Source organism: Ananas comosus, linkage group 8, assembly GCF_001540865.1.
Source record: "Ananas comosus cultivar F153 linkage group 8, ASM154086v1, whole genome shotgun sequence".
Taxonomy (NCBI): Eukaryota; Viridiplantae; Streptophyta; class Magnoliopsida; order Poales; family Bromeliaceae; genus Ananas; species Ananas comosus.
Window position 1 is genome coordinate 218,120 of NC_033628.1, and position 20,135 is coordinate 238,254.

The window sequence follows — 20,135 nt, forward strand, 5'->3', positions numbered from 1 at the left end:
TCATGTTAAGCGGCCTTTTGATAAAATGGGCCGAACCAGGCCCATAAGCGGCAGAATATCTAGATTCTAGAGTCTAGACGCATCGAGACACGGAGAAATCACTAACCGCTAAATTATCAACAATTGAGGGGCCTCTTCGTAAAATAACGTAAGCCCTTTCATCTCTCCGACCTCGCCGGCTCCGCGTTCTGTTGTACGTCGTCTCCCCCGCACCTACGCTTCGCAGGCGAATCGCTTTTTCTTTCTCTTCTCCTCTGACCCAAACGAAACCCTAACCCTAGCCCTAGAAATAAGTCGAGATAAAGCCTACGAGAGGGATCTAATGGCCGATCCGAGGCTCTTGAGGGGCGGAGACGACGCCGATCGGGGGCAAAAGCCGGAGCGGCGACTCTACAACCCGTACCAAGACCTCCACGTCCCGAGCCGAGCGCTATACGACCTCCCCACCGCGCCGGAGTTCCTCTTCCAGGAGGAGGCCGTCGCCCAGCGCCGCTCCTGGGGCGAGAACCTCACCTACTACACGGGCATCGGCTACCTCTCCGGCGCCGCCGCGGGCGCCACCCTCGGCCTACACCGGGCCATCAGCGCGGCGGAGCCCGGCGACACCCTCAAGATCCGGATCAACCGCGTCCTCAACTCTGCCGGCCAGGACGGGCGCCGGATCGGGAATCGGCTCGGCGTGATTGGCCTCCTCTACGCGGGGCTTGAGAGCGGGATGGTTGCTTTGAGGGATACGGATGATTGGATCAATAGCGTTGCCGCGGGGCTCGGCACAGGAACCCTCTACAAGGCGGCGAACGGGCCGAGATCCGCCGCCGTGGCCGGCGCCATTGGAGGATTGACGGTTGGAGCTGCCGTCGCGGGGAAGCAAGTGTTGAAGAGATATTTGCCTATATGAGGGTTTGGTTTGGAACAATTACCTTCCTATCCTCTTCTTCTTCCTCCTCCTCTTCTTTTTGAGTTATATATATATATATATATATTTGCGTGTCTATTTTTTGACGTTACATGTAACTTGCGATGAATCGGAGATCGAAAGATGTCCTGCAATAATGTTGTTTGAAACACTCTAATGAATTTATTAATATTTGTTAGATAGGACAGTTTTTTTAGCCTGGATTTAATAATTACACATTTGTTTTCTTGTTTCTATTATTGCTTTGGATTGAAACTTTCTCGTTTTCCTGCAATATTTCATAAATTACTTCTTTATGTTATAGGCAAAAAGGCTGGGATAACGGTTTACGGAACATTGACCTGTTAGGATGGGCGAAATAATCCATGCATTAAACAAAGTTAGTGTCTTTAAGAAAATAATCCATACATTAAACGAAGTTAGTATCTTTAAGACGCATTGTGGACATGTTTGGGCCATGCGATCCTCACGGCTTATCAAATATTATGGAAATTGAAGACAAGGGCTAAAAGAAATGCAATTGCTTGGAGGAATACTTTCCTTTCTTTGTAAATTACTTGTTTATATTATGTATGCCATTTTGTGGAAGGCAAAAAGGCTGGGACAAGGGTGTGGAACGTAGGCCGGTTAGGATGTGGGAAAATAGGTTTGGTATTTTTGTGGGCATTTACTTTGCTATTGTCCATTAGGAAGTTAAATTGGACCTTCATTTGGAGTACTAGTATTAAATGAATTTATGATGTGTTATATTTTGCATTCTCAGATGCCATCATATATGATTTTATGTATTATGCACATTTAGGTACGCTCAGATGCACTATCCATGAGAGAACCTTCTACTTATATTTCTTTTAAGGGCTTTAAATTGTTTCAATATTTGCCTCTCTTGCATTTAATTCAATAATTTCGATCCTCTCATTGGCTTTTTAGCATTTGACTCTCCATGGTGGCCTTCATTTTTGCATTTTTTTTTTCTTTTTCAAGGTTTTACAAATCAGTGCAAAATATGCCTTTCCTTTTTAGGGTTGGTTGCGCATAAGTCAGGCTTTGAACATGGCACTTTCAGGAAGCGAGGTGCTTTCGTAATTTTGGTCGCTCGTAAGTGATTGGAGACCCACTTACCAAAAGTGGGCCACTTTCTCATTACTTATATAACGTCTGCTTTAGCGACTTCTGTCCTCGCTGATCTGAAGTCACAAAATGCAAACTTTCAGACTTCCCCGCTTTTTGTAAGTCTGTGCGAAGGTGATTTTAATTGTGCACTTCCGTGCCAACTTCTGAATTATTAAAGTCGTCTTATGTTTTTATTCATCTATGGACAATCGAATTACCAGAAGTGCGGACCGAGCAATTTTCTCTTTATTACTTTCTTTGGTAATCCAGAAAGACTTTTTTCTCTTTTCGCAGCAAGACCTACACTGTGTTATAGGAGAGGAGTCTGGCTTCTTTCCTTGTGGAAATGGTTTTAAATGGTACCTTTGTTCGTGATTTCTCTTTTGCTGTCGAAGTTCATTGTGATTTCTCTGCTGACAGACCTCTCTGCGTTTTGGGTGTTGGTATAAGCCACATGGTATATGACCAGCAGTTATCTTAGCACGTGTAATAATGGCTAATGACTATCTTCATGGTTTTTCTAATTATGTCAGACTCCATTCTGAAGATATACTTGTGTGCTGGTCGAAATTGGAAAGCTTGTTCTTTGTTTTATCCAACGGCTAAGTGTGGTATTACAATTTGTTTTCTTCAGCTCATCCAAAGGATTTGTTGTAATAACTGCAATTGGTGCTATCTGAATGTCTTGGAGTGGGTCCGGATATCCATACAGTGATGATATTCATACAGTGATTCAATGTAATGTTCAGGTATTGTGGTGTTATTCTGACATTGTGTGGTAATTTAGAGGAACAGTTCACTCTCTGATTCTTTGTTGCAAGCTGCTAATTTGAGGTTGATGGAAGCTTAAGCAGGTCTCAGAATCATAATTTTGTAATAAAATAGTTTTGCATTTACTCGACTGTGAAGAGATTGACTTGTGTACTTTCTAGGAACTTGTACTTTTCTTTTTTGAACAGAAATGGGCTTCTCTGAAGCATGGATTATTATTGGCATGAACTGGTAACTAATGCATGTATATTTGGTAACTATTTTCGTTTGTGATATTTTGGTTATGATTCATTGGTAAGATGTAATTTATTCGTGAGCGAAGAATGGTTCGTTAGCCCTCGGTCCATGGGCTCTGGATGTAGATCTGTATCAGATGTTGAATTCGAACAGCGTGTGGCCATGTGCTCCAAGTTTCATGTAGTAAACGAGATTATAATAATATGCAAAATATCTACAATATTAAAAATAAACACATAAAATTTTTATTTATAATAAAATAAAATTATTTAAGTTTATGACTCCGAAAAGCATAATTTTTTCAGATATTATAAATTTTTTATTAAATACATTTATCATCGAAAATCACTTACGGTGCACGAAGCTAGGTGATACACCGGGCGCACGCAATATTTCCACGCAACCAGCTGCCGTTCGAGGAAAACTCGATCCACATCTCTCCTAGCAAAAGAGAGAGAGAGAGAGAGAGAGGGGAGAGAGGGGGGCGGGGGAGAAAGGAAAATTCGCAATTTTATTGGTGCTAAGAAAAGGATCTGAGATTTTTTATTTATATATATATATATATATATATAGATATATTTTTAGTATTTATTTTTTTGGTTATGGAGAAATTCCCGGGTGAGCTTTGTCTGAAGATCTTCCAATTCCTGGATCACCAGAGCATTGCCACCGCCATCCAAGGTATATTTAGACTCCTCACTTCCATTAAAATTTTCACATTTTGATTCAAAAACAAAAATTCACTAAAAATCCTGTAATTTTTATCTGGTATTGGAGATTCTTGTTATTAATTATGAAGAAAAAAAAAAAAACGCCTATCTTGGTCTCCATCTTCAGCAAATTTGCTCTGTTCATAGAGTAGTTTCTTTAACATTGTTCACAAATAGAGATCGAAAAGCTCCGATTTGACATTACCATGCTCGGGGATTCCAGAATATATAAGCAGCAATAATAATTGAAATCTGATGAATGGCGGCGAGTTGTATTATTTCCGGAAACCTGAAGATGTAAATTTTATCTGCACTCTCGTCGTTCATTTATCGATCGATCACCTGCAGAGAGGCTATCAATCAATTGAAACGTTCATTATCTGGTACCTTAAATCTCGTTCCAACTTGTTAATGGTTCGCTGAATCGGAGACCCAACGATGATTGTTTCGCCGCATGAACAAACGGGAGTAGTCCTTTCGGATTGAAACGAAAAATCAAGCGTTTACAAACTCACCGAGGACGTGAATTTCTACGCCTGTCTCTGATGCTTATTCACAATTTCGGGATTTCACATAGGATTCCTTCACGAAAGGAATTGGAGTCTTAAATCTCATGCATGATTTTTCAAATTAAATTGGGCACATGTTGATAGTCACTTGGTTTGAGCATTTTCATAAGTTTAAGTAGCAAATTTTGACACTCTGATCTTGTAACCAACTAGTATGCAGGAGGTGGAGGAGATTAGCATCCGATGATGAGTTATGGTGCAACCTGTTTAGAGAAAGATGGGGAGGAGACGCTGCTTCATTTTATGCGCCGCAGGATTCCAAATCATGGAAGGATGTGTACGTCGTACAAGACCGATGCGATCGCTATGGACTGTAAGTCATCAGCGTGCGCCTCCTGCTAAAAACCCATTTTCGAAGATCTTTTATTGTCGTTCTGGTTTAGATTCTTAAATCAAACCATTTGTTACCGAATGAGTCATTGGTCTAACTACTAATGCACAAATGAGAGTCATTGGTTTATTAATCTCTCAATGCGTTTATTTAAACTGCTACATAGTGGAATTTCTTATATGGAAACTAAACTCTGAACAACATGTCCGATGTTTTTAGGGGTCTAAAAATCATTAGAGAAGGGAATGATTACTACCTCATTCATCAAGGAGAAATTCAGAGGCACTTAGGTTCTGGTCATCGTAGAAGAGGGTACAATGAAGAAGTCCCCTTAAATGATGCGGACGAGCGGGAACTCTCCGAGATTTCCAATAGAATCCTCTTCTTTCTCGGCGATTTGGAGGCCGCCTGCGCCGATGCTAAGCGTGGGAGGCTATGAATATGTAGATAGGTAACAATTGATCCATGTTGTATGTCTTAACACCAGGTTTTTAGGATACATATTGTTGTTGTGAAGTTAATGTCTGTGTGGTAAGTTCAATTGTAACCACTGAAATATAACACTGGGAACATAATGGTACTTTCTGTAACTTCATCCTGTGATATTTATTTTAATATTCTAATACTATGTGATGTTTTACTTTTTAATGAGCTTTGCTGTAATGGGCCTATGCTTCTATTTGATGATTTATATAGATAAATGCATGTGTACATACTTGAAATCTCATGCTCAAGAGTAACCGAATAATCACTTTTTCTTAAGTTACTGCTACTTTTAGATGCATGCACCCACAAATTCACTTGATTTTGGCCAATTTTCTGCTGACAAGCCTAACAATCAAAGTGCCGACAAGCCTAACAATCAGTCTAAGCATATTATTTGGTTCCATTTTAACACCGTGTCGATTAGATATAATGTGTTAACAATCTTAAGAATTAGAATAGCAGCATTAAAAAGATCTGATGGCCCCCATTATGTGTTCCTTGCCTTGCCTTGACAAAGACCTCTACATTTGTTGTCTATGTGCCATTTAGTTTGCTTTACTCAACTTAGTAAGGACCTATATTGAAGCTTCAATTTGGTACGGGATTCGTGATAATGTCGAATTATATATTCTCATTGATCTCTGTATAGTTGATTATTGAAGCACTCCTGGCTCCTGCCATCATAATATGCCTTCTCTACTGTATCATCTTCCTTTTTCCGATTCGTTGTATTGATTCGTTGTATTAATGATTCCACTTCTTTAGTTTATTAACATACTTAATACTAGAAAATCAACTGATGATATCAATTATTCGTTGTACTGATTCAGTATCTTTCGCCGCCGACGTCTTTTTTTTTTTTTTTTTTTCCGTCTGCCATTGTTTGTTGTTTTTTTGTAGTCATCAATAAGATGCTTTGCTGGGGCATCTTAGTGCATATCCAGCCAGAATACATTAGCTGGCTTTTGCAATGAATCATTTTTAGATGTTCTTGAATTATTTGCATAATTTAAAAGCTGATCATAATTTTGATAATTTTTTTAGAAAAAGCAAAGGGTTTCTTAATACATGAGATGCTATTCAGTATGTGGCTGTGCTTTTAGCACCCTGCTTATGCACAGCATTAAGCAAATATAATCTAGGATTACTGACAATTTAATCAAGCCTAAAATAATTATATTATTCTTGACACTACTTTTCTATCTAGATAACGTTAGTTCATATTTTTTCAAAATAAAATTAGCTAACAATGTGAAGCAACTAAACTTCGAACTTACAATCTCAAGAATCAATTACAAACTTTAGCAAACTGTGTTAGATACGGTTGGTCTGTGTGAAATAATTGCTATTGAGAAGATCATTAATGCAAACAATTTCTAGTTGAACCCATTTCTATTTTTAGTGTATGCTCAGTTTGTGTAGTGGAGGTTCAGATATCACACTCAACCCTATACTCTCTAGATAGGGAATTAGGGACCCTTCTTCATGTCTCACCCAACTCCTGTAGAGTACTCCCTCTCTCTCTTTTCCAAAACCTCTCCCTCAAAGCATGTCTCCGTGTTGGAGACTCGCAATATTTCAATACCAAATGAGATTACCGACCAAATAGGAACTAAAAAGATAGGTAAAAAAATAATTTTAAAAAGTGAGTAAACAAGTAATATCTGTTCATCCTTTTTATTCCCCAAAAGTTTTTTTTTTTTTTTCCTTCTGTTTTTTGACCTTTTCCATGTGGACATTTTTTTATCCCTGAACCTGACCCACATTGACTAGGCAATTCCTTTGGGTGCATAAAGTGAAACTGGATACAGTAATCATTTGTATAAGGACATGCATCATTAAATCTCATTGATGGTGTAAACATTTATATAATTCGGGTATTTACCTTTTTATTATTTTCGATATAAAAAATTAAAGACAAGCGAGTAATTTGAAAATTGAGGCCACGTGCCTTAAAAGATGAATTGCTTAAGTTTAGTATTGAATTGTTAAACTTTTTCTCAATGACATTTCTAAAACTCAGTATTTAAGTGCATAATACAATTTTTTTTTTCTTGAACAATTCTATATCTAGCTACGGGCGCAAAATTATTCGTGATTAAAGCTTTACTTGAATACGATCCAAGCCTATTGTTTGTAATGAATTATGATACTCATTGCAACTAAAGGATGAAATGATCTAATGATCAAAATTAGTCTGGCACTACAACAGAATTAGATTATAGAGACACATGTTTGGGACACTTTTGAGTAAGTGTCCCATTTATGCTAAAACTTAAAAAAAACATCTACTAATGCCTAAATATAAAGCCCAATCCAACCAAAAATAAAAGATTACTCTACTCAACCCACCACACCCAGTTTATTTGGCCCGATTACAAACAGAAAAGAAAAAAAAAGAAAAATAAATTACCATCTTTTCTTCTCTCTTCACTCAATCCAGTGAAATTCTAGACGAAGAGCCTTTCGTGTCGTTCTTCTCCGCCACCGCAGACAACGAGATAGAGTTTTGACGGTTGCTAAATGTTTAAATAAGTGTTGGTAAATTAGCAGCACTCTTTTAGGTTATACCGACACTCTTTAACTGTCACTATATACCTAGCGACCCCACATATAGCAACACTTTTTAAAAGTGTCGGTAATTTTAGCTAGCAGCACTTTTTTGACATGTACCTATATTTAAAAGTGTCGNCGGTAATTTTAGCTAGCAGCACTTTTTTGACATGTACCTATATTTAAAAGTGTCGTTATAGACCGTTTTTGTTGTAGTGTGAAAAATTACTAGAAATTAGAAAATAATAATAATAATAATAATAACAAAGAACAAAATATATAAATATAATTTGCAAAATACAAATTAGAGTAAATGAAAGTTACAGTATTAACTCTACTTTTGCTTTCATATCATAAATATACATAACTTTTGTCAAATAAGATGATAACACAATCGCCTGATTTACCGACCACTGGACTAGAAAATTAGAGGTTCAAAGTGACGATGGTTTGAATCAAATCAATTTCCTACAATTAAATTTCTTTGAATGAAGACTTTTAGAGATCGAGCATCCGATAGTGCAATGAAATAGATGTTTTGGCTATCTTGAAATTAGCCAATCTAACACCTTAATTATTAGCGAAGCAAATTAATGGCCCCTAGTTACCAACTTAAAAGAGTATCAGTTTCTCTTGGAGTAGTAGCCTTGCTATTCAAAACTTTTTTTTTTTTTTTGAGAAAAGATAGCCTGTAATCTGCTTCATTTTTTTTTTTTTGAGGAATAGATTGCACACTACCCGCTCTTATTGAAATAGTAAACTAAGCTACAAAGGTGAGGCAACACAGACCTCCAAGGAGTAAAAAAAAAAAAAAAAGAAGACAGCTATCGATTACAGTGGTGCAAATTTACTGACAGATAGTGCTTCTATTGGTCCGTCAATAATTTAATCTTTTGTATATGAAGGATGAATTAAGAATGATGAATTAAGCATGAGGGGTTAGGAAGTATACCTCTGTCAAATAGAAAAAAAAAATCGTCGGAGAAAAAAAAAAACAAAAAAATAAAAAGTGGTATAGTAAGAAACACTAAAACGTCAAAAAAAAAATGTCGTTTAGGCGAGAGAGATTTCTTCCATTGGGTCACCAACCGCTTGACCTTTTCTACTGCTATCAATGAATCAGCATTAGTCTTTTAAAAGATAGTGTTGCTTCTTATATCCCAGATGACCCACCAGCAAGACGCTAGATCGATCAATCTGATTTGAGATGATGCACCTGTTATTCAAAACTGATGTGTAAGACGAGTGTAAAGATAGAGTTTTTTTTTGTTTTATTTCTCTAATAATATTATATATTGTTTATTTGACATCTTATATGTATATATGGATAAATCTTTATTATTACGATGATGTGAAACGGGAAAGCCACAGCTGTGATAGAAAAGTCGAAGAGAAAGTAATTAACCCTGACCCACGTCGCGCCGTCCGCGTTCTGTGTCCAGGCCCACTGCACCAACGAAATGGAAACTTCTTCACATGCAGCATGCCTCCGTGTTAGTACAGAGCGAACGCATAATCATCATATTCTTATGTTGCATATTCTCACAAATTTTAATTAATTTTATATATATCCTCCTTGTTGTTAATAGGCGTAAGTTTATTTGACACGGTATTTTAAATAGTAACATTGCTTGAGGGATCAAAACGAGGACAACTTCAACGGGGAGCTCCTCAAATAATTCATATTGAGGCAGTCCAGTAAAAAATATAATTTGCCCCACATCATAATCTTATTTAAGAATTTGTTTTAATCTAAAAAAATCTCACCTGAAATTTAATATGGTATTGAAAAATAAATTTTAAAAAAGTTTGATAAACTTAAATGAGAAGTGCCTCATTTAAGTATTTCTATAAAGACCAAAATTAAAATTTCAAATATTATTTGAGAAAAATCTCAGGCTCCATCTATTTCATTTATTTTATTTAAAAATAAATTTAGCTGAAAATGTGAATCAATTAAGATTCGAATAAGATTTATTACTCTAGATAAACAAGCTTTCACGCCATTATAATTCAAAAATAAAAAATAAAAAAAAATAAAATAAAATACTCTTATATGTCTACGTCTTGCTCTTCCTAGTGCTTCCCCCAACGCCTCTCATCCTACGCGTGGCCTTTGTTTCCCCTCCCTCCATCTTCTCCTTTGTTTTGTTTTGTTTTGTGTTCACTTTTATTTTATTTAAATCCCCCCACCCCATTCATTTGACTCTTCTTTACAATCAAAAAAGCCGTCGAGCGCCGTCTCCTACCTTCTTACTCCCATAATAATAACTAAATATTTACCCCTCAAAATCTATTAAATTCTAATTCTAATTCTAATTCAATCGAATTGCGTTACCTGCGTATCCATCCATCGTCGACCATGATCATCATCAGCCTCTACTCTATTTTCGCGGCCGTCGTCGGCGGCGTAGCGGTTCTCCGCATCGTCTTGTCGTTCAAGTCGCTCTGCTATCTCTTCGCGCGGTGGTGGCGGTGGCCGGACGAGATAATTCAGGTGTATCAGCACTTCGACGTGCCGCGGTACGCCGAGAATTCGCACGAAGAGAATCCGCTCTACCGCAAGGCTGCCGTCTATGTGTCGTCGCTCCCGACGATAGAGGACGCGGATGCCGCCTGCCTGTTCTCGTCCGCCGCGAAGTCTAACGACTTCTCCCTCCGCCTGGGCCGCGGGCAGACGGCTCACGACTCGTTCCTGGGGGCCCGAGTGCTCTGGAGGAAGCCGGACGACGATCGGCTCGTGCTGCGCGTGCGGCGGCGGGACCGGACGCGGGTGCTGCGCCCGTACCTGCAGCAGGTGGAGACGGTGGCGGAGGAGATCGACCTCCGGCGCAGGGAGCTGCGGGTGTTCACCGTCTCCGGCGACGGGGAGTGGGTGTCCGCGGCGGCGCTGACGCACCCGGCGACGATGGACGCGGTGGCGATGGACGCGGAGGTGAAGGCGCGGGTGGCGGCGGACCTCGAGGGCTTCCTCCGCGGCCGCGCGTACTACCACCGCCTCGGCCGCGCGTGGCGCCGGAGCTACCTCCTCCACGGGCCCCCGGGCACGGGCAAGTCGACCTTCGCCGCCGCCATGGCGCGCTCCCTCGGCTTCGACCTCTACGACCTCGACCTCTCCCGGGGCGGGGGCGGGGGCGATCGCGACCTCAAATTGCTCCTCCTCCGCACGGCGCCCCGCGCGCTCATCCTCGTGGAGGACCTCGACCGGTTCCTCGCGCAGCGCGGGGCCGCGGAGCGCTTCTCCGAGACGCTGAACTTCATGGACGGGGTCGTCGCCTGCTGCGGGGACGAGCGGGTGATGGTGTTCACCGCGGCCACCGCGGACGCCATCGACCCCGCGGCGCTCCGCCCCGGCCGGATCGACGTGCAAGTCCACTTCCCGATGTGCGACTTCGCGGGGTTCAAGGCCATGGCGAATTCCTACCTCGGGATAACGGAGCACAAGCTGTACCCGCAGGTGCAGGAGAATTTCCACAGCGGTGGCGAGATTAGCCCGGCGGAGGTCGGCGAGATTATGATCGCCAATCGGGGATCGCCGAGCCGCGCGATCAAGTCCGTGATCGGGGCGCTGCAGCAGGCGGGAGCGGCGGCCAGGAGGAGGAGGACGGGGGACAGCTGGACGGCGGCGGCAGTGGAAAAACGGACTGACGGTGCAGCGACGACGGCGGCAGGGAGCGGAGGCGTCGGCGCGCCGGCGATAAAAGAGTTCAAGAAATTATACGGAATGATCAAAATGAGAAGCACAAACCGGAGGGAGGCGGTGGTGTCCGTCGACGACGACACAACAACGACAACAACAACGGCGGCGGCGCCGAGTAGTAGTAGTAACTTGGAGAAAGAGGGGTGAGTTTACGTATAAGGGGAGAAAAAAAAAATTGGATAAAGATTGTCTTCGTCATTTCTCGATCATTTTTAACTTATTTTTAAGGGGGGATTGCTCATGCTTGATCACGAAAAGTTGGTAGGGTAGGAAAAAATTAATGGTTTGTGCAAATTGTACATAATACACTGCTGTAGAATTATGCTTCAGACGTTGGAACCTCTTTTAGTTGTATCCTGTGACATACTGCTGCAATTTACTTTAATTTTGAAAGGGTGAGAGAATGTAGCAAAAGGATATATTCTGATGATGATTCGTTAGTTCCGGGTAAAACAATTATATATACTTCCTTTAGGAACTGAATTAAGTTACCTGTGGCAGTTAGTTTTACGTACGGATTTTTTTTTTCTTAAAATGAAATAAAAATTATTGTATACGCAATCACACACAAGAAGCATCATAACATCCCTGGGCTTTTTTTTTTTAGAGAGAAAGGTAGCACACTACCTGCTTCATTCATTGAAGGTATGAACTAAACTACATGAGTGAGGCAGTCTAGGCCTCGAGACATCTCTGGGCATTTGTGATTTATTTAGCTAGTACTAGTACAGCACCTACCTTTGGATAGGAGTGGATATTCTAGCATTGTGTCTTTGGGTGGATGGTGCTCATGGAGATTTGCTGCCACACAAAAACACATGGTTCGTTAGGTTCATAAATTCTTCACCGAAAGAATTGTTTGAGTCAGAATTGGCCAACATTGATAAAATCAGTCATCTTTCAAAATTTTCTATTGCGACGTGTTTGCTCCTGAAAGGCGCTAAGCTCTAGTACAGTCGAAACTCATGGCTTCGTCTCTCGCTTGCATAATTTTGAGATCCGTATAAAATCGGAGCTCAAGAGATCCACATGCTTTTGGATACGATGAAATGAGCAACTCCATATATATATATAAGAGCATTACTTACGCGAGTGTCGAAGAAGGATAAGCAATTTATGCCTTTGGAAGGAACAATATTTTGTGTATTCTCAATAAAATGTAAATAAATGTATCAATTTGTATTAAATTCCCAATTAAAGAGAAGGTTTCGAAAAAGTTGAAAGCAAATATACTTGGTGGAATTAATTTCCCGATAGTGGACAATAGGACAAACCTCACTTTTCCATTCACATCCTAATGAGGAGCTAATAAGTAGTTTTTTTTTTTCGTTGGTACGTAGTACATAAGGGTACTTAACCTATATATCCTACCAAAGCAAATCGGAGATCTTAAATTCAAAAATTATTTGTTTCACATTTCTAAATTAAAAGATTTTATTTGTGAAGCCGATAGTGTGTTTATTTTTTTCCTAAAAAGACCGATGATATTAGAGAAATTGATACAACAAATGTATCCAGATATATCGATCAAAATGGATATTTAAAGAAATGACGTCACGACCTCTTTCTCTTACATCAAACTGTATCTTGGTGTTGCATATATATTCAACAAAAATCAACGAAACTGATGTCCTTTTATGTAGATTGTAGAAGAACCTACAATGTTGGGCACCCACCTGTAGCTACGACATTACAATCGTTGCTTTCATGCAATGAATTAGCTTAACCTCCTCATTTAAAGAACTTCTCGTGCGTTTACATTTCGGGACAGCGCGTTCCCACGAATCACATGTCCCTTCAAAACAAGTATTCCCGAAGGTGATGACGAGGCTCGTCCACGTGGCCTATTCATCACGCACCTATGGCGACCATTTTCTCTCTTTACTTCCTGAACCAAAAGTATCTATACCTCAAATTCAACTTTAAAATATGTTTTACATTTTGTATATATTTTGAATTTGCTAATATATATAGTTTCAGGAGAGGTTAGAGACGTCACGGATTCAAGTGACGTGACACCGTGGCGAAGTTAATTGCACATTCGCTCACCTGCAAACTACATTATTAGTTAATCACCTTTTCGGTGGAATTTTATTTGTAATCTATTCTAGAAATTAGCTCTTTATTAAGGCTATGAATATTTCGCGGTGTGTTGATGTACTAATATGTTAGCGGTAACACAAAACACCTTTTAAGTACGAAAGTAAATTCGTTCGTAAGTTTGAAGTACTGGAGAAATTTACCTAGAAAAAAAGTACCAATTTATTATTATTATTATATGAGTAAAGAAGCATCACTGCTAGTTGTTCTGATATACTGCTTAATCTTGAAGTCGACTCTCTACCTGCCCTTGTCTGAAACTGGCGAACACACGTAACATTGCTTCGAATTCAAAAAATTTGGTTTAAACTGTGCATACGAGAGTGACCGCCAAGTTGATGAGTTAAAAAAGATACACGCGAGAGAGAAGGACATATGAATGTGGTGCCTTTGCCCAGCTCAAGATCTATATCTCAAACATGAGCTTAAACGCGCTGCGGATTCGGCCCAGAAAATTCAGGTCCAAGGTTAACTAGTTTTACTTGGTTCAAACTCCTACAGATTTGGACTGGATAGTTTTCCGCTATTTGAGTCTAAGTTGCCAAAAGATTGGGCTTATATCTGACTATCCAACGCATCGCAACCATTAGCAGTAATTTGTCTCGACAGTGGGCGGAAGCTGTGGTCGATGTTGCATCTCTGCTTCGCGAAATTTTCTACACACTGGCTCTGCAGATCATCTGCACAGATGGTGTTGGTGTCTAACTGCACAACAGGGAAAGTGTGCTTATGCTCGATTTGGTGTTGTAGATTGAGCGAGTTTGTGCGTAATACAAATATTTACCTGTATATATGCATTTGCCCAAGTCTTTTTGGCCCAGCAGAGTTGGAGGTAGCAGGATACCACATGGCCCAGTAAAACTTTTCTCTCTTGATGGCCTAGTCAGATGATTTTATGATGGGCCGGTTCAACCGAACCGGACTGATTATTAATCGCCGGGTCAATCTCACCGGTCTCGCTTTGCTTTTCCTCACCTTCTACTTCTCCAGCTTCTTCTTCCCCCTCCAAAGTCCGAACTTTCCCCCCTTTCTCTCGACCTTTCTCTCTGTCGCTAATGGCGAAACCCGAGGAGGAGGAGCACGAGAGAGAAGACGACGCGAAGAAGAAGGAGACGAAGGGCCATATAAAGATCCCTTCCTACCAAGAGGTCTTCGGCGGAGGCGGAGGCGGAGGCGGAGGCCACTCCTCTTCTTCTTCCTCCTCAAAACCCTACAATCCCCCTCCTCCCCCTTCCTTCTCCCAAGCTTTCTCCTTCCTCAAATCCTCCGAGTTCTACACCCCTCCTCCTCAACCTGAACCTCAACCTCAACCTCCGCCGGAAGATACTCAGAGGTAAGCTCCTCCTCCTCTTCTTCCTCCTCATCTCGCCGTTTCGATTCATGCTCCTCTGAGGTTTCGCCTCAAATTCGTATTTTTAGGGTTTCCGCCACCGATTCCCGCTCGTCCGTGCTACCGCCACCTCCGGCTTCTTCATCTTCTTCAAATTTCGCGAGCTCCTCCGGCCAGAATCGCAATGCGATCCTTGTTAGTCATAGGCAGGTAGAGGATATCTTCTTCTTCTTCTTCTTCTTCTTCTTCTTCTTCTTATTGGAGAATTTGTTCTAATTTGACATATTAAATGCACAAGTTTGATGTGTTTGGTGTGTAATATGCAGAAAGGGAACCCTTTGCTCAAGCATATTAGGAATGTGAGGTGGATGTTTGCAGATATTGTTTGTGATTACTTGCTTGGGCAAGGTTCTTGCGCTTTGTATATAAGGTAATTTATTATTCGTATCCTTTTTCCTATTTCCAGCTCTTTTTTGCTCATTGTTTTCACTATTTTAGCATCTTTCAATTCAATTACTGTCATTGTTGGGTTTTGTGTTGTGATGCAACTGATAGCACTTGCTCACTTTTTTTTACCTTAGAATGTTTGATTTATTTATCCAGATGGAATCATTGTTTCCGCTTGGAACTTTAAATAGGCTTCTGAATATGTAGAAGCTCATAGTTGAAGCTCAGATGGCAATGAGTGATTATGATATAAAACCAGTTAGTCAAATTGCTATGAACAACTGAATTGTCTTTTGTGAAGGCTCAAAAATGACTTGGTCTGTCAACGCACTTAAGGATTTAATGGTCTAGTGTTATAATTGTTGGAGTTTCTGGGAGTTTGTTCCTGTGAGAGCGATCCCTTCTACTAGAGTTAAATTTAGTTAGTCGGTAAAAAGTTCTAGAGTATTGCTGTTAATATTGACATATCTATGCTATTGGAATCTGGTTTAGGAAGGATCGTTCATGTTATTTGAGCTACTGTTATCATTTTTCTTCTCTTTAATTTAGTTTCTTATATATACACGCAGTCTTCGGTACCATCTTCTTCATCCGGACTACTTGTATTATCGAATAAGAGAGTTGCAAAAGGATTTTAAGCTTCGTGTAGTGCTATGCCACGTTGATGTGGTAAGTGCATTTTACTTTGCGTAGCCGTAAAGTATTATATGTACAGAATTTGCTATTTTCTATCTCTGTTGATGATCTGATGGCAAATTTTATTTTTATTTTTCCTATTGTTTACACTATTATTGATCTTTCAGGAAGATGTAATAAAACCATTACATGAAGTAACAAGGACAGCACTGCTTCATGACTGCACTCTTCTTTGTGGTTGGAGGTAACTTTTAATAACTTGCCCTGTACTATAAGAATGAATTTACATAACTATGCTTATTTGAATCTTAGCTAGTAGAATTTCTCATTGGCTAAAACATTGTAAATAAAAATAAAGATTGCTATAAATTACATCTCTGATTCTGAGAGTCCAGAAAGAAAATGCATTGACTTTCTTAGGATGTGTACAACCATGTTGATAAATGAGAGAGCTCCTTCATAAAAGTATTGTAGCTTTGGATGATTGGATTGTTTTTTCTCTTTAGCTTGTTTATGCCGTGATAATTCGCTGCTAATATAGTATCTGTTTCCTAGCTTTGAGGAGTGTGCTCGGTACTTGGAGACAATAAAAGTTTATGAAAACAAGCCAGCAGACAGTATTCGGGAACAAATGGATACTGACTATTTATCACGGGTACATATCTTTCATATGAATCTTTGTGAAGCACTTAGACGATGAGTGTTGACGTACTAAGATACTTGTGTTGATGATATTCTGCGCTGAAGCTTTATCTTGACCTGACATTACTTTATTTATTTTGTTGAGGTACTGTGTTGCAGTTGACACATGCTCTTACGTCTATCCGGCACGTTAACAAAACAGATGTAGTGACGCTTGGTTCATCTTTTGGGGTGAGACTGGATATATATAAATTTGTCTCTTATTATAAGGATATTAGTTCTTTTAACAAAATAATGTCGTTTAGCATGTGGTAAGTGGGGGGCCTTGAAATCATTAATTGTCTAATAGTTCTCAATTTCTATTTTGGTTTGTAAGGGGCATGTGAACATTTCTAATGTCTATTTAATTGCCATGTGTTGCAGTCACTTTCACGTATTATGGATGCTTCTATGGAGGAATTAGCTCGTTGCCCTGGAATAGGCGAAAGAAAGGTACATCTTATATTATTTATTTACGTTATTCTTTAACTTATTAGTAAAAATATTGACATACCAGAAAATGAAAAACTATCAGGTTCAAGTTGAGATCGTATCTTTCTGTTGCCTTTGCTAACTATGTGGAAAAGAGCCTGTATCAAAGACCTAAACACGTGGATATGCTGTGTTTACCATTGTCCCTATTGGCTTTGTCTCTGAACCTATTCACTTCATTTACTTCACTCGGTTCAGTACCTATAACCCCTCAGGATTCACTTTTTGGCTAGATTGTTTTCAAGCTTAATGTTCTTGTGCATAGCTGTTGCGGGTTAATTCTTAAGTGTTATTATTGTGAGTGTTATTACACCTTTAGCTATAAGATGCTGACCAGTCAGATAAGTCACAAATCCTTTAAATCCATAAATTTGTCCGACTATTGATTAGACAACTTATGTCACCTGTTAAATAATTCACCTGATTTCCATAAGATATCCGAGCTTGCTCTATTTCTTTTTTCTTACTCTATTCGTTCTCATCCAGTCCATTTAATCAAGCTTCAAATTTATTGTCTTCAAAGGTAAAACGTCTTTATGATACCTTTCACGAGCCATTCAGACGAGTTTCCAGTCGTCCCAGCATCGCCGTGCCCGAGACTCCTGCCGAAGGACAAGCTCTCGAAGAACCTTCATCCATACTTGGTGGTGTACAAGTTGTGAAGGAGATGCCTAAAGCATCAGAAAAAGGCAAGGAAAAGGAGTCTGGCCTAAGCGTGACGTCAGCTCTTTCTGCTGCATTTGATAAGTACGCAGAGAAGATCCGAACCCGTAAAAGGAATCCGGTTGAGAATGCCGAGGGAAGTAGCGGCACCGCCTCAATAGATGATAGAACATCGTTCAAAACAGGCAAATAGGTTAGTAGAAAACACTAGGGCGAAGAGGCTACAGTATCTTTTTCTCATGTTCCCTCTACAGTTGAATTTCTTATTTCCAGTGATCAATCTTCTTAGGTAGAAGATGGTAAAGAAGTTGGGTGGCCTTCGTTTTCCCTTTTCTTTGTGTTAATTTTACACACTGATGTAACTGTATGTTCATATTATATCACCTATTGTTTAGAATCCATCAGCATATTTATTAATTTATTCTAAACTGGGCTTGTATGCAAATATCTAAAGAGTTTTGTTGACCCCATTTAATTTTAATATTCAAACTGACCTGGGCGCTACTAGTTCCCCCCATTGAGAGACGGCATTGTGCGTTGACCAACAATAGTACTGCAAAATAGTAATTAATTTCTTGCCTTGAAAAGAAAAAAAAGTGTCCTCACAAGAAGGTTCCTTTTGTTCCCCTGTGATCTCAAGAGGAAATATACACTACACCTTAAAAAAAAAAAGAAGAAGAAGAAGAAGAGGGGAAAAAAAAAAAAGGAAAAGAAAGAAAAGGGGCAAAGTGAATCAAGAACCAAGTGAACTCAGCCCACCCCTCACATCATTAACCTTGTTTGCTCCACTTACGCCAGCAACTGAACATTGTTTGTGCTTTTACTTGTTATCAAGGCAAAATACTAATCATTGTCACAGTAGGAAACAATATTTCACTTTCGACGTTAATATCAGTGATCGATCCAGTTAGTTTGTAGCCTTGAGTTGTAATTTACCATGATTTGTTCAAGAAATATGTCAAATTCTAATGCATTTAGATTGTCGAAAACCAATTAGTCAATTGCTTCTATTGTTGTAACAATGACTAATGATCTCAAGGCTCTTTACTGAATGCAACAGAGGCGCTAATAAGACCAAATTTTCCGAAGAATGATAACAGCACTCTTGACTCCAAGAAAACTGATACCAACATGTCTTGAGTTTTATTATTTTCTAAGATCTTTGCATTAAGTTATAGAATGATACCGACATGTCATAAGCACTATAACTGATCTTTTACTTATGCCAGATACTAATCTTTGTCACAGTACGATACACTGTACCACTTTTGACATTAATATCACTGATTGGTCCAGTTTGTTTGTATGGTTGTAATTTAACATGTTATTCAAGAGTGATGTCAAATTCAAACGCTTTTAGCTAGTTAAGCAGCGATTGGTCAATTACTTCTTATATTGAAACTATGACTAATGATCTTTAAGACACTTTATTGAATGCGATGAAGGTGTTGAAAAGACTGTATTTTAAGAAGAATGGTAACAACACTAACTCTTAGATCTGCTAAACAAATATAGCGGCATGTCTTAAAAATTATGATTTTTTAGGATTTTCGTCTGGAGTTATAGAAATTCTGGCGCGAGCGATACCAACCAACTGAATTATCTGATTTGTTTGCTGTCTAGCTTCTACTAAACCATCAATCATTCAATCATCCAACAAAGATGTCCCTCCAATTCAAAATGCTTACCTAGTCAATTAGAAAAAAAAAGTCAATTGCTTCTTTAGTTGCAACAATGACTATATACTTTAGCATGCACGATAAAGGCGTATATAGAACTGTATATTTCTGCAATATTGATAACAGCACTATTGACTCGAAGAGAGCTCTTCAATCTACCAAATAAATATAGCAAGGCATGTTTAGTGCTTAGATTTCCTAAATTCTACAACTATAGTTATAGACTCTATGGCTTTGTTTGGTTCGGAAATTAGTAAGAACTAATTATTTCAGAGATAGATACAAGTATGGATTTTTATAAGAACAAGAATATTTTTTTGTTTGGATAAAAATATGAGTATAAGCTGGAACTAGAAAAAATTATATTTGGATGGTTATTGGGAATAAGAGAAATAGTTGATGCTTATAAATAGAAAATAATAATATTATCTCTATAATTGAATTTAAATTTTTAAATTTTAAACTTATAATTTTAAAATTAAAAATTTTAACTTTTAAATTTTAAAATTTGAAATTAAAATTTAAAATTTTGATTTTCAAAATTTTAATTTTAAATATCAAATTTTAAATTTAAGACCAAATTTAAATTTAAAAAATATCAAATTTAAAATTTAAACTTTAAAATTTATAATTTTAAATTATAAATTTTAATTTTGAGATTATAAATTTTAAAAATTTAAATTATAATTTAAAATAAAAATCTCTCTCTCTCTCTACCCAG

At 38.9% G+C, this 20,135-nt stretch overlaps 4 protein-coding genes across 4 annotated transcripts; all 4 read left to right on the forward strand.

Moving 5' to 3' along the window:
* LOC109713994 (mitochondrial import inner membrane translocase subunit TIM23-2-like) lies at positions 106 to 1,149 on the forward strand. Its single transcript, XM_020238340.1, has one exon. The coding sequence runs from the start codon at positions 323 to 325 to the stop codon at positions 896 to 898; it is 576 nt and encodes a 191-aa protein (XP_020093929.1). The 5' UTR covers positions 106 to 322; the 3' UTR covers positions 899 to 1,149.
* LOC109713710 lies at positions 3,586 to 5,295 on the forward strand. The gene is made up of 3 exons (XM_020237888.1): positions 3,586 to 3,718; positions 4,470 to 4,629; positions 4,867 to 5,295. Exons 1-3 carry the CDS (start codon positions 3,640 to 3,642, stop codon positions 5,084 to 5,086), a joined length of 459 nt encoding a protein of 152 aa, XP_020093477.1. The 5' UTR covers positions 3,586 to 3,639; the 3' UTR covers positions 5,087 to 5,295.
* LOC109714528 (AAA-ATPase At2g46620-like) lies at positions 9,967 to 11,873 on the forward strand. Its single transcript, XM_020239207.1, has one exon. The coding sequence runs from the start codon at positions 10,049 to 10,051 to the stop codon at positions 11,531 to 11,533; it is 1,485 nt and encodes a 494-aa protein (XP_020094796.1). The 5' UTR covers positions 9,967 to 10,048; the 3' UTR covers positions 11,534 to 11,873.
* On the forward strand, positions 14,441 to 18,180 carry LOC109713601 (DNA excision repair protein ERCC-1). The gene is made up of 9 exons (XM_020237737.1): positions 14,441 to 14,819; positions 14,906 to 15,026; positions 15,143 to 15,246; positions 15,833 to 15,932; positions 16,067 to 16,143; positions 16,455 to 16,554; positions 16,701 to 16,772; positions 16,965 to 17,033; positions 17,596 to 18,180. The coding sequence occupies exons 1-9, from the start codon at positions 14,542 to 14,544 to the stop codon at positions 17,926 to 17,928; spliced, it is 1,254 nt and encodes a 417-aa protein (XP_020093326.1). The 5' UTR covers positions 14,441 to 14,541; the 3' UTR covers positions 17,929 to 18,180.